At 53.8% G+C, this 13,645-nt stretch overlaps 3 protein-coding genes across 3 annotated transcripts; 1 reads left to right on the top strand and 2 right to left on the bottom strand.

Moving 5' to 3' along the window:
* Window positions 1–140: 140 nt before the first annotated feature.
* BO72DRAFT_486049 (uncharacterized protein) lies at window positions 141–6,697 on the bottom strand. The gene is made up of 11 exons (XM_040947925.1): window positions 5,115–6,697; window positions 4,641–5,058; window positions 4,535–4,587; window positions 4,124–4,472; window positions 2,984–4,069; window positions 2,777–2,913; window positions 2,549–2,721; window positions 2,385–2,498; window positions 1,071–2,318; window positions 999–1,017; window positions 141–927 (listed from the first exon to the last, which is right to left on the bottom strand). Exons 1-11 carry the CDS (start codon window positions 6,681–6,683, stop codon window positions 163–165), a joined length of 5,931 nt encoding a protein of 1,976 aa, XP_040801251.1. The 5' UTR covers window positions 6,684–6,697; the 3' UTR covers window positions 141–162.
* A 968-nt stretch (window positions 6,698–7,665) lies between these two features.
* On the bottom strand, window positions 7,666–10,071 carry BO72DRAFT_107793 (FAD-binding oxidoreductase). The gene is made up of 5 exons (XM_040938922.1): window positions 9,470–10,071; window positions 9,171–9,384; window positions 8,708–9,108; window positions 8,265–8,641; window positions 7,666–8,171 (listed from the first exon to the last, which is right to left on the bottom strand). The coding sequence occupies exons 1-5, from the start codon at window positions 9,752–9,754 to the stop codon at window positions 7,916–7,918; spliced, it is 1,533 nt and encodes a 510-aa protein (XP_040801250.1). The 5' UTR covers window positions 9,755–10,071; the 3' UTR covers window positions 7,666–7,915.
* A 2,773-nt stretch (window positions 10,072–12,844) lies between these two features.
* Window positions 12,845–13,611, top strand: BO72DRAFT_468539 (uncharacterized protein; the record flags this gene model as incomplete). Its single annotated transcript, XM_040946905.1, has 2 exons — window positions 12,845–13,027; window positions 13,075–13,611. The coding sequence occupies 2 exons, from the start codon at window positions 12,845–12,847 to the stop codon at window positions 13,609–13,611; spliced, it is 720 nt and encodes a 239-aa protein (XP_040801249.1).
* Window positions 13,612–13,645: the final 34 nt, after the last annotated feature.

Below are 13,645 nucleotides of genomic sequence, written 5' to 3'. Positions count from 1 at the left end.
ATCTCATTGCTACACTGCGAGACACAATCCAGATAGCTTGATCTAGTAAAGTTCTAGCTATCACGTCTGATGTTATTCAAAAAGACTCATCGAGGACTATGAAAAAGGCGCAGAAGTCAACCCTTCATGTGCAGAGTCAGCCTCTGAGAGCTACACACCCAATTAGCAAATCTTCAAGATCTCGTTGGTTACCTTCTTGTAGAGGTCGCCGATGGCTATCTTTGGCGACCACTCCGCCTCGACCTCAAATCTCCTATTAGCCACCGTACCATAGAATTTGAACACAAGCGGCTCATTGTTGACCAGAGCATGAGTGTGAACACCAACCACGATCTTCTCGATGTGGAAGACAGAGGAAATCTTTTTTTGAATCTCGTTCACAAAGTCCTGGAGCTTCTGCATGCCATTCTGCCAGTCCTTTTTGAGGGCCTCTAGGCCCGCGTCCATCTGCTTGATGGCATTGTGGACCTCCTCATGAACCTTGAGCCGGTAATCGTACTCCCGCTGCAGCTTTGCGAGCTCTGCGTCTTCCTGGATGCGGGTGATTGTCTCATCTGCGGCGCGAATCTCGGCTTCCAGGTTGGGTCCTTTCTTGTCGAGGATGGCTTGTGCATCCTGAATCGCCTGCTGATACTTGCTGTTCTCACTTTGCATTGCATGAAGATTGTTGATCGCTGCTTGGATCTTTCTATCCTCGGTGTCCACAAATGCCCTCACGAATCCGTCGAATCCTCCACCTTTGATAAGGTTATCGATACCCTTCGCAGCGTTCTCTGCTGCTTCAGCTGCTTTCTCTATCCCGGTAACAAGACCCTGAAATGCATCAGAGTTGATTGTGGCATCGAATCCCTTGGCTGTTTCATGGTAAACGGCGGTGGCTGCCTTGACGAGTTCGTGGCGTGCCTTCTCTGCCTCCAGTGCCCCGGCCTATTGTAATCAAGAATTAGCTTCCTTTCTGTATCGCCTGCCCAGGCCTTCCTCATTTCATGCAAACGTACCCAATAGGCAATAGTGAGCCTACTGAAGTTAGCTCTTGATCTCTTCAGCGGCAGTGTGACAGGGTTGCATACCAATTCGCCTTGCATTTCTCCCAATACACCGCTTCAACCTGTGCCCAAGAGGCCTTCTCGGCCGCCATCTTCTCATACCAGGCGCCTTTGGCCAGCTCTGCCCGCTTGAGAAAGTCTAGTCCATACCTGTTTGCTTGCTCCTTCTTCAGTCTCTCAAGCTCCTTGCGATTCCGAGCCTCCTCCTCCTTGGCTGCTTCTAGTTTGTCGTTGTACTCCTTTCTCTTCCGTTGAATGAGTGCCTCTTTGTCCAGTTCTGCCCGCTTAACCTTCTGTTTCAGCTCTGCTTCGACTTCAGACTTGTTCTTCTTGGCGGTAGCCAGATTCTCTCTCAATCGTGCAATCTCCTTCTCTGCCTCTTTTCGCTTCTTTTCCTCCTTCTCAATCTCCACTTGACGCTGGCTACGGGTTGCCTTGAGCCTTATCCGTGCATCCTCCAGCTCCTTTGCCAGTTGATCCATCTCAGCCTGCTTCTCACCGATCTTGGCCCCAATGAGGTTTTGCACGGACTCAATGCCATCCGTGCCCAGTTTCTCAACAGTTTTGATCATATTCTTGATACTCTCACAGATCATATCAAATAGATCGCCCTGGATCTCGGCCTGGAAGTAGAGTCCCTGGTGAGCCAGATCACGGACACTGCTAAAGTCCGCCGCTGTGGCCTGCAGACTGATGGTAAACGCCTTGGTAAACTGTACGGCAATGTAGGCGTTGAACGAAGGGGTCTCCGTGCCCAGCTGAATGTCCACGAGGGTGACCAGCCCAATGCCGAAGCAGGTCACCATGCCATCTACCTTGACAATCTGCTGCTCTTTGGTCATGAGCACCACCATGCTCGCCCGGGGTTCACCACTGGCCGACGAGACCACGAGCGGACCCAAGCTGAAGTTGTCGATCGCGCCCTTGAAATCTAGTCCTGCAGCACCAATGCTCAGCTCGAACTCGGCCTTCTTGCCGAATGCCGTCAGTTTCCCGCCGCCGGAGATGCCTCGCGGGTACTCCTTCTTGCCAATGGTAGCCCCCGTGGAGACGTACAGCTTGGCATCCGTGAACACGAACAGTTCCTCACCCCCTGTGATCGTCTCCAATTCTGGGATATTGGCCACCTTGCCGGCGACCTGCACGATTTTGATGAGGTCGACTTCGGAGATGTTGACCGAGATGAGCTGATCATCGGGAAAGTGGCTGATCACCATGGCTGCCCCGGCCTCGAAATCTCCGACTTCGAGCTGCCCGCCGAGGCCCATTTTCCTGGTTTCGCGTGTCAGTAACCCCGACTCAATAGGTCTGTGGCCAAGAAGCACATTGCAAACTTACGAGGGACCGACTTCCAGGAATTTGGCATATTCGATCAGTATCTCGACCCGAAAGTCTGCGATTGTGACCTCCTTGCTGATGTTGAACGGGTTCACCCAGGGCTGCTTAGTCGCACTGGAGGAATTGTCAGCATTGTGCATATACCCTCAGTCCAGCCAACTTACACATAGGCGGAGGCATGCAGGGCCCCTGCTCGGACCATTCCTTCGAGGACTAATGGATCCTGACCCGATTCCATCAGAATAGTCAAAACGCCATCGAGCGACAAGCTGGGATTCGTGCTGATCTCAATCCCGACGCCGATATCGCCCAGCTTCACGGTTCGGGAAAAGTGGATCTGACGGCAAATATGCGTCAATATTGTGTTACAACCTAAGGGGAGAACGACCTACATCCATTGACGAAGGCAAGCAGATCTTGAGCTCCAATTTCCGCTGAATGGTAGCGCATAGGACTAATCCATCCACCTTCTCCTTAGCAAGGATGTTGAGCTCATCAAGGGGTGGTATAGTCGCGCATAGCGAGATTCCTACACCCGGGTTAGGGCTTCTGTGTCACTAGGGAAGGGCCTAGAAAGTGAATAGCGATCGCTGACCTACCTTTTCGGACGGGATACTTCAGGGTGTTCAGCTCTTTTACTGACTTGATCTCGCCAGATGCGGCAATCACGGCGACATTCCGCAACCTGAGGTTTCCAATGGGGGTGCCTGCAAGCGTGTCACAAAGCTCTGCCAGACAGAGGTCCGTATCAGCCAGACCATAGATCATCCACTCGCGTTCAGAAGCCTGCTTCGACTTCTTATTTGTCTCTTTACGCTGCGTAAGAAAGGCGACTGCCACAGTCACTCCACTGAAGGTGACCTTGCCTCTGATGGAGAACTTGCTGGCCCGGTTGAGGAGAACCTCCTTGTCTTTGCCGGTATCTTTCTTGACAAGGTCCTTTGCCATTGAGCTGTCTTCTTGGGAAGATTTCACAACGGCTGACTCGCTACCACCGGCGTCAGCGTCGATCGAGGAGCCCTTTTTGCCGTTCACACTTAGTTTTTTGTCGGTTTTGGGCTTTGCTCCGATAAAGATATCAATCCGGGCCTCCTTGATCGTGATATCAGCGTCCTTCACTTTGTAATCCTCCACCCCACCCTCGATGGTCAAGCCGGTGCTGTCATATTGAATCAAACCGTGCACGCTTTTGACGTCGTTGAAGCTCACTTTCCCGGAAAGCTCAAAGCACCATTGTGTATCCTCCTCCCCCTCTTCCTTCATGGCAGCACTCTTCTCGTCAGCCTTGGTTGCTGCTTTGGTTTCAGTCACTGCGGCAGAATCTCCTTCCTTGGCCTCGTCATTTACGCTCGGTTCACCCGTAATCTTCTCGTTTGCAGAGTCCTTCTCTTCAGTCGGTGCTTTCTCGCCGTCTTCGAGCGTCTTCTTTTCTCTATCCTCATCACCCTCCTTCTCATCCTTCTTCTCATCCTTCTTCTCCTTCTCCTTCTTCTCCTTCTCCTTCTCCTTCTCATCTGCTTCTTTCTTCTTCAGCCTCCGACCAATATTGAGGTGCAGCTCCTCGAAGGTTAAATTGTGGTCCTTAATGCCCTCAGTCTTGGGTTCGACTCCGTGGATATGGGCGTAAATCTTCAAGATTGATTCGAGCTTCAAGTTGCCCACCTTGGCGTCGAAATGATAATCTTCTGTGTGGGGATTAGTAGAGCTCTGCTGCAGCCAAGAACCATAGATGGACTTACTCCTGGACAATTGGCCTTTGATCTCCAAGGTGGCATTCTTCGGCTTCTCCTTGTCTGCATCGCCTTTCTTGTCGCCACCATTTTTCTTGTCTTCGCCCTTTGACTCCTTTTCCTTGTCTTGGCCTCTACCCGCGGCCGACGGCTTCGGCTTCGTGTTTGAAGCAACTTTGGCGTGCTCTTCAATGTCTTTCTCGGCCGTTTCTGCGTTTGCCTTTTCCTTTTCCTTGTCCTCCTTCTCCTCCTTCTCGAGGCTACCCTGAGGAAATTCGAGAGAGCCAGACACAGTCAGCGTGCAGGTCTTCCTGAAATCTCCTGGTTTGAAGAAGGCGCGCAATTCCGCTTTCTTCATCTGTTGATGGGTGATCAAGTTACCATGGGAGTTCATGTTCTCTGAATCGCCGGGATTCTTACACTGAGGTTTGCGACACCGCAGAAGTTATCCCACTTGCCGACATCAATGACCACTGCCAACCACGTAAGTTCGATCCTCGACCCTGCCTGGGTCAGGTGGACTTACGTTCATACTTGCTTCCACCACCTTGCTCGTCTTTTTCCTCCTTGCTTTTCACGGCCTTCTCGTCCTTCTTGTCTGTGTGATCAGAGTCGGGTTTGTCTGCTTTTCCCTTACCTTCGGCAGCTTTATCATCTTTCTTGTCTTCTTTTTCTTTCACTGTCTGGTCAGTCTTCTTGTCTGTATCCTTACCGTCCTTCTTCTCATCTTTCTTGTCATCTTTCTTGTCATCTTTCTTATTCCCTTTACTGTCTTTCTCTTCTTTCTCCTTCTGCTTCCAGTCACCTCCCCGGATCCAGTATCTTGCCTCCAGAGTTCCCTTCGATTTGGGCAATTTGGTGATGTTGAGTTTGCCAAATAAGCCGACTCCCAGTTTCCATTCTTTCTCCTTGTCTTTCTTGTTCTTGTCCTCAGACGATTTGTCCTGTGTGCAACATTAGCAAATTCGGGGGAGTTGTAAGTAAATCACGCCTTGCGTACCTTCTCGTCGAGCGCTTTGGGTTCCGTTTCCTTTGACTCGGGGACTTCCTCGGGGTTTCTAGGGCTGGAGTCATCTTCGAGCACATTCACCACGGCGGCTACTTCCGAAGATGCAGACTCGCCTTCTGCAGGCTGGGCATCCTGCACCTTCCCCTTTTTATTCTTATCTTTGTCGTTTCCCTGCTGCTTAGTCTGCTCGCTCTTATCGCCCTCATCGCCCTTCTCACCCTTCTTTCCCTTGCCACCTTCCTTCTTATCATCCTTTTTCTTCTTCTCCTTCCTCGCTGACAACTCGATGCCCACCGTCTTGAACTCCAGGAAATCCCACTTCGGCAACGTCATATCAGCATAGGCCTGCAAGACCAAACCCTCGATCTTGGGCTTCTTGCTCCAGTCTCGCTCCTTGGCAATCAACGCACTGACCCGCAGCTTGGAAGGCAGGGTTGTTCCCTTGTCGGAGCCGAAGACATTCTTGAGCCCGTCCGAGACGAATTGCAAGCCATCCTGAAACTCCAGGTCACCCTCGAGTCGCAATCCGACCGGGAAAAGGCTATCTTTCTCCTTGTTGCTATAGGTAAACTCTAGGTTCTTGAGCGGAAGCTTCTGGATTGTCGACTGCTCGATCTCGGGGAAGAGGATGCCGAGCGGGGAATCCATATCCTGGAGTTTGACCTTTTCTTGGATCGGCTCATCCTTCTTGTCACCCTTGTCTTTTGCCTGTCCATACTTCTTGTCCTTGGACTGGGAATCTTCCGTCTTCTCTTTCTTGGGCTTTGATTCAGCATCTTTCGATCCGACCGGAGGCTTTTTGTCCGGCCGGGCCTCCTTCTTCGCCTCATTCTCGGCGCCGTCCTTCTCACCCGCTTTCGTCTTCTTCTCGTCATCTTTCTTCTTGCCATCCTCGCTTCGGAAAGAGTACAGCTTCGCCTTCAGCCCCTTGATGCCGAAGAAATCCTTGATATCACCGCTGAGAACGTAAGAATCGACCGCAGCGGCGCCGACCTCCCCCTTGGCGGCAGCCATCTCTTTCTTGACCTCAGGCAGCGCGACCGGCGTCGCCGTCTCGGGGAACGCGATTTCAGCATCATTCTCCGCCGGCAGCAGCAGCATGGGCTGTGCGGCTGTTTTGCCGATCGAGGCGACCAGAAGCGAACCCCCGCCTCGCTGCACCCCGGAGACCGGGACCGGCATGACCTTGACGTCGCTGTACAGATCGTGGTCCTTGTGTTCGGGCGCCGGATCGCTCGAGACCGACTCCCCGACCACGAGGGCGACGTTCTGGACGACTGCGCCGCCGATGATCAGCTCGTTGGCGGGCGAAGCCGGGATCTCCGGGGGCGCCGCTGACAGCGATCGGGACATCGTGGTCCAGCCCGATAGAGGGAGAAATCGCGGGGCTGGGGTTGCCGGAGGCGATACATCTGGGGTGGTTACGAGGTTGCTGCGCTTTTCGTTGCGGACTGTGGCGGTGGAGAAGACGTCGAGGGATTGCAGGGAGGAGAAGGCCCCGCTCGCAATGAGGTCTTCGCCGAAACTGGACAAAGAAAGGAGTTCAGTATCTCGCGCCATGCTGTCTATTGTCTGAGTAAGATGGTGAATGTCAACTGTTGCCTGAGTACGAACAGCAAGCCACACGCCCAGATATCAAGAATGCAATCCCACTGCCGGGATAATCGGCACATCATATACCCCCGCTGCACGAAAGGTCCCCACAGGCAGCCACGGCAAGTCCGATTCCCTGTTTTTCCTTTTCAGCTGAAGGTCCCGAAAATGGGGATCCGCCCCAGCTCAGCTCAGCTCGGCTGCTGATCTCGTTCGTGATGGGGGCCTGTGGGGAGATCCGATCGACGATCGACATCAACCTTGCCCAGTCTGGGCTTCATCCGATGTTGAGAGCTCCACCTGGAGTGGGGTTGATAATGGCTAGCGTCGCGTTCTCAAGCCAGCCACCCTCGTCTTCAGTTTTGCTCTTATCGCTGGACAATGGCAGTTCCTTGTTAAAGCCGCCAATAAGGCCCACGGGTGACAAGTGTTGACGTAGTGCTCACTAACTAACTGGTAACTAGTTGACTTCTTTAGGGCTTTGGCAGGACACACGCTGGTGCTGTGGCCCCAATGCCTGGAACGAGATTGTTTCCCGCCTGTTTGGGTGGCTCCAGCTCTCTTATCTGCTTGCATCTTGTCCCTTTTCTGGTCTTGTCCTACGCTTTTTGTCTCCTTGTCTCGTGATCTTATCGCCAATTCTTCTTCTTCTGAGCTTTGCCGTCGTGCCCGCGGGATGGTAAGCCTAGACCAGGACATGCAGTAACACCCCGCAATGCCAGTTGACAGCCAGCATAATCGAGCTGGCCCACGCTCTAGATCAGAGGTCGCAAAAGATAGTAGTATCTCTGTCAGGGCTGGGAGCCCTACAATTCCTTATAGAGAAATAGGATCACATACGCGCAATCAATGGGATCAATAGGTTCGCTGTTAGGGCTGATTCAGGGACTGAATCGGAACTGCGCATAATGATGGCCGAACCGCCATTCAGTGCTGTTTTGAACGAATCGGATTGTTCTTGCCCTACCATCCCATGATACCATGTCGCACAGCCTGGAAGGGATCATGTTCGATCTGCGAGGCGTCGCAGTCAAACAATACAGAAAGACCCTCTCTCAGCCCCCGGAGGAGTCCTCAACCAAGGTACCATGCGACGAAACCGACAATGCAACCCCAAGTTATGTAACAGTTACACCTGGACATGCACGCACCCTACCATTCAATCACGACTGTACACCTTCAGACCAATTGCAGACCTTCTAAACAGGAATCGGATTGAAATACGCGAACCGATTGTCCGGATCGTACTCCCGCTTCAAGGCGCGCAGCCTCTCCAACCGCCACCGCTCATACCCATACATCGAGTCCAGCGACTCCGTCCCAAAGGCATAGTTGACGTACGTCGTCGGGCGCCGGGTGGGCTGTCCCTCATTCCACAGGTCGCGGATGCGACCCGCCCACTCGATCGCGATATCATCCAACGCATCATCGGGTACGTGGGTGACAGCGGCCCACCTGCGCAAAGGCTCATATTAGCGACCTGGCATACTTGCCTGATAGAGTATAGCTCCCACACTTTGAGCCTTATAAGGGGCGGGAAATACATACATGAGCAGATAGTCGTCGCGGAAGGGATACGCCGACGAGGCGGGGTCGACGGCCAACACGCCCTGGAGGGAGTAGCCCTCCATGAGCACGACGGAGGCATTGAACGCGGGAATGGAGCGCAGCATCTCGCTGAAAACATCATAGATCGCCCGCTGTGCGGTCACGTTGTACACTTGCAGGCCCGCGGTTGAGACCATGTGCGCGAGGCCGTGCGCACAGATCGAGTCGTTCACGCCGGTCTTCTGGGCGTTCGGGATCTCGGTATACGGGACGTTGCCGTCGTCGACGCGGAGAGGGTGCAGCGCGTCGAAGGGGGCCAGGTAGGGCTGCGCCGCGGCTTCGGGGCCTGAGTAGGCGAAGGACCAGAGGATGATTGCCTTGCACGGGGTTAATATACTTCAGGTTGAAACGGTGATGAGGATGGTGGGAAGGGCGGGTGCTACCTCCGTCGCGCTGACCGTAGGGTCCAGCTGATACATCGTGTATTGCCACGCGATGTCGACCGGCTGCGTGCCATTGCCCTGCAGCCGATTCAATTCTTCGAACAACGGCTCGAGCTGCGTCTGCGAAAAGACATAGTTCCGGTAGTACCAGGTCTCCTCCTGGCGGGGGAAGATACGCAGTTCGAAGCTGGTGACCACGCCGAAGTTGTGGCCCGCGCCTTTCATGCCCCAGAAGAGGTCTGGGTGCGAGGTGTCGGACACTGTGATCGCGGTCCCGTTCGCAAGAACCACGTTCAAGCTGAGGTAGTTGTCGCTGACCATCCCGTGCCGGCCCTGCAGACGGCCGTGGCCCCCGCCCAGACCGAGACCGACCATTCCGACGCAGCCGCAGCTTCCGGTGGCTTGGGAGATTTGTCAGCCGTTCAGTTTGTCCGATGCAAAGTAGGATAGGGGGGTGACTGACTTGCTACATAACCCTGTTCCCACAGCACGTCTATCACCTCCTGGGCAAACGTCCCGCCCTGAAAGCGAGCGGATCCGCCATCCGGATTGATGTCGATTCCAGTCAGCAGTTGCATGTCAATCTCCAGACCGTAGAATTGGCCCGGGGTAGTTGTCATGCTGTGAGCGCGGTTGACCGTGAAGAAAGGCAAGTCGTTCTCATTGGCATATCGAACCTGATATATTCGCGTTAGCCGTGCATTTGTTGTTTGCACGCTTCCTAAGCAATATGAGAACGCGAGAGGAGGTATCAAGACGTACAACGGTGGCGACATCCTCCTCGCACCCTACGCGTACGACCACCTTGATCTTCGGGGGTTCGTACGCCTGGTACCGTGACGTTGCGTTCGGCCACAGCGGGCTGTCAGGCCCAAACACGCTGGATGTGGAACAGAGCAGCGGACTGAGTGCGGCCTGCACTTGCGCTGTGTCCAGGTTGGTGCGACTTGGTAATTGGGGTTGGTTTGTCTCCACGGAAGACCAGGCCCATGCCAAAGGGCTTAGAGCCGCGAGGCAGCACGCCGCCTGATAAAGTAGTCGAGCCATTGTTCTGTATTCGAGTTCTGCACGAAGCGTCTGGGTCGATGCGCATGAGAATGCGCTTGCTTAAATGCGTTTTGATCACTCGTTCCACCAGAACTGACCTCGCTCGGTGTGAAATGGTTCCGCTCGGGATCACTCAAGGCAATGCAAACCTTTGACCGAGTGTGTAAGACACCAAGACCGAGCGGGAGATGCTCCCGCTATCTTAGCCGTACTTCTGTGATGCACGAAGCCTTTGAACCTTAAGAGGATGAGGATAGTCTTATTTGACCGCGTCTGGATCTCTTGTTCCACAAGATGCGGAATTGCTGGATGAAAACTGGTTCAGGTCAGGGTTATACAAGGCAGCGCAAACCTTTTAGCGACGGTGTAAGACACTAAAGCCTGGCGAGGTATGCCTCCGCGAACTTAGCTGGTTATGAAGTCATCTGAACTGCACGAGGAAAGAAGCAAAAACTGACTATTGATATTTAGTGCAGGGTGGCAATATCAATGTATGCATGCATGCAGGCGAGATGGCGCTCCTGAGTACCTGGTTGGCAAATACCCTGGCGTGGCATTATCATTCCTGTTCGCGCGGGTACTCTGATAGGATTGATTGGTGGGCAAAAGGAGGCGGGAGGATGAGGGGGGATTTATGGCTGCAGAAAGTCTATCCAATCAGGGCACAGTAACGTGCCCGAGAGAATTGTCTTCCATGAATGTGGACCCTGATGGGATACTAGTGATGCTCATCTTGATCCTCCTTTTCCTCCTCCTCGTGTTTTTTCACGATCTGGGTAGTGGCAGATTCAGTCAGATAATTCAACACGTCAATGATTCGGCGAACTGGGTACTCTTGGCATGCATAGTGATGCAATGGCTCATGCACGGGGGTCCCGAGCACTGATAGTCGTACAGCCTTCAGTCAAGCATTCCAGTCACCCAGTATAGACAGAAGTAGATTTAAGTTCATAATTGCTCTCTCTCGCCGATATATGTAGTTGTGATGTCCAGTATCGGCCACGTGACCCACGACATGCCGGTGGATACGTGCTTATCTCGTTGTCACCCGAGGTTGGCGGTGGATTCATTTACCAAAGGGAACAGCAGAATAAGAGTATGTAGAAGGTTCCCCCAAGCTCCTCCGGGTTTGGAGATGGTTGAGCGTTCATACTGGGGTTGTGTGCACGGGTACTGTATGATCCTGCAGCTCATATACTGATCGTCACGTGACTGTCGACTCTCTCGCCCTACATTGGACGCTTCCACCAATCCACCTGGGCTTGATTGATTTTCGTCAAATCATGGTGGCCAAACTGATTCACCATGCTTGACTCCTTGTTTCGGAGTCTTGGAGTAAAGGGCCGTGACGACAAACTATTCTGAGCAGTATATCGCGCACGGTGAAATGGCAGCACATTCCTTAAGCTGTAATCCGACCGTTACGTAGGTCGTGGAGGCTCGATGCTCTGGCTTCTGTATCTGCGGACAAGAACGCCCCTATTCGCTGCTGAGGTGACAGCCGTACACGAATGGTAACGCCAGCCAGAAAGCCGACTTGAACCGGACCGATCATGCGGAGGATTGCGGGTAACGCCTGTCATTTGTTGTCAAGGTAAAACTTCCGATAAACTCTTCGCCAGGTTCCAAGACCTTGTCACTCATGCGAGATAGCATATCGACAATATCCCAGTGCTGCTGAGTAACGGCCTCCCGATATAGGCGCCTGATGATCCGTGGATCCGCCACAATGTCCGCCCCCGTGTCGACGAGCAAGCGAAACTCAGCCAACTTCCCAAGAACCAACGCTCTCTCCAGGTGGGAAGCTTGCATCGCCATCGTCAGCCCGTGTTCGATGAGTAGTTCAATAAAGCGGTAACTTTGCTCGCGCTCGAGAGCGCACCCCAATGGGCCCAGTGTAAGGTTCGGAATACCCTGTCGAGGAGGTCCTGGCCTGGGAGATAGCGAAGTATTCGGACTTGCCCCGTGTTCCAGCAGAAGCTGGGCCATCTCCGGAGACCCGCAGGCTGTCGCGGCTACCAGGGCCGTGGAGTCATTTAGGGGCTTTTGATAGTCGATCTCGGCGCCTCGTGCAAGGAGATCCCGCACGCGATCAAAGTCGTCTTCCCGAGCGGCGTACCACAGCAGTTGGTGCATTTCCCTTTGACGGACCCGATGCATCGACGGATACTTGCGCTGGAGAGCGTCGTCCAGGAAGTCGCCGATCTCGTCGAAGCGCCGATGCGCCGTAAGGCCCATTGCGCGTCCCCCCGAGGCATTGACGGCCAGCAAATTGGCGCCGCGCTCGACCAGCATGCGAACGGTCTCGAGGTGACCATGATAGGCGGCGAGGTGGAGCGGGCTGTTGCCTCCCGGGTCTTTGGTATTGATGTCGGCGCCGTGCTCTAAGAGCTTCGCCACAATGCTGGTCCGGCCGTTGCTCGCCGCAAAGAGGATGGGATGCAGCTTGAACGTCTGCCGGACCTCTGGTGTCATCTGCCGGTGATATGGCGCATCGGGGTCCGGGCTGGTACAAGACCAGTATGGTGTTTTCCAGCTCACATCCACCCCGGAGTCCAGAAGACGTTGCACCACCTCGTCCGCGCCGTGCGCGGCTGCACTATTGATCGCACCTTGGCGGCCCCGCGTCCTGACGTATCTGGCGAGTAGGTAGCCGTTGAGGAAGTGATAGAGGGGATCACTTTCCATGAGCACAACCACTTCTCTAGCAGTCAGCAGGTCGGCAATCATAAAAAGCACGTCATTTGGCAAGCGAAGTAAAGACATTTCTTGAGAATATGTCTGAAACGGTACAAAGGCGTCTTCAGTATGTAGTGTCGATAATAAAGTAGGAAATGGGAAATTTGGAAATGGGTAAATGATGCTTTTGGGAACATGGCATGGGGGAGATGGCCGCGGGCCGAAGCGATAGTATGACACATGCAAATAGCATAAACCGTCTAACAGTCCAAACATGGCAAACATGATAAGCAGCGTAGAGGAAGCAAACCGAGCAAACATACCACCACCACCACATCAACACATTATTCCATCTGCCTGTCTTCTCCTCCCCACAACCTCCCTCAATAATTGCGGAGCCGTGACCACCAGATGCCACCACCTCGTCGCCTCAGACCCAAGATCTCTCTCTGGAGATGGTTCCGGTGGTGGCTTCGCCACTTGGAGTCTCCGCTGGAGTTACGCGCTAGTCTCCAGCGGCTCAAGCAACAGAACAAACACCCTTTGCTGACGCTCCTACGCATGTTCATTCCCTACCCATCCTGGTACTTCGATGTTCCCGGTGCCCATTCTCCCTCGGAGCCCTCATCCAAGATGACCAGAGCGGGACTGGGATCATTCAGCATCTCTTTGGGGATCTACATAACCTCAGAGCCATCCCCATCTGGCGCATGCGTGACACGCCACCGCGCTCGATCTACCGGCTTTACGCTCTTTTTCTCGCCGACAAGTACACTTTGATGGGCTACGAGACGGAATACTTCTTCTATCGATCAGGCTGGAAGCTCCAACACATCCCAGATCCGAAGGATCCTGACCCGCTGCGGTACGCCGTAATCGCATGTATCGTCGAGGAACTCCACCGAGCCATCAACTGGCGGCTTAGTCTGGGGCTACGGAGGAGTGGTGAACACGTGTACCGTGAAACGGACGAGGATCCGTGGCCCCCATACGTTGCGGAAGAGTTGCCGGAGTGGGCGAGGGAGGTAGCTCCGATCGACAAGGATCTACTCAGACGGTCTGTGCCGCCAGAAAAGCTGGATACGGATGGAAACCTAGTGCTCGAGGAGAACGGCTTAAGTCCCACTTTTGCCCGGCGTAATATCATCACCAACACGGGCTGGCTCTACACAATCTAGCCCAACACGCTTCGAGATCCTGCCCCCCGGGTCT

The sequence above is a fragment of the Aspergillus fijiensis genome (assembly GCF_003184825.1).
Source record: "Aspergillus fijiensis CBS 313.89 unplaced genomic scaffold BO72scaffold_23, whole genome shotgun sequence".
NCBI lineage: Eukaryota > Fungi > Ascomycota > Eurotiomycetes > Eurotiales > Aspergillaceae > Aspergillus > Aspergillus fijiensis.
The sequence above is the reverse complement of the archived record's forward strand: the minus strand, read 5'-3'. Positions and strand labels throughout refer to the sequence as shown.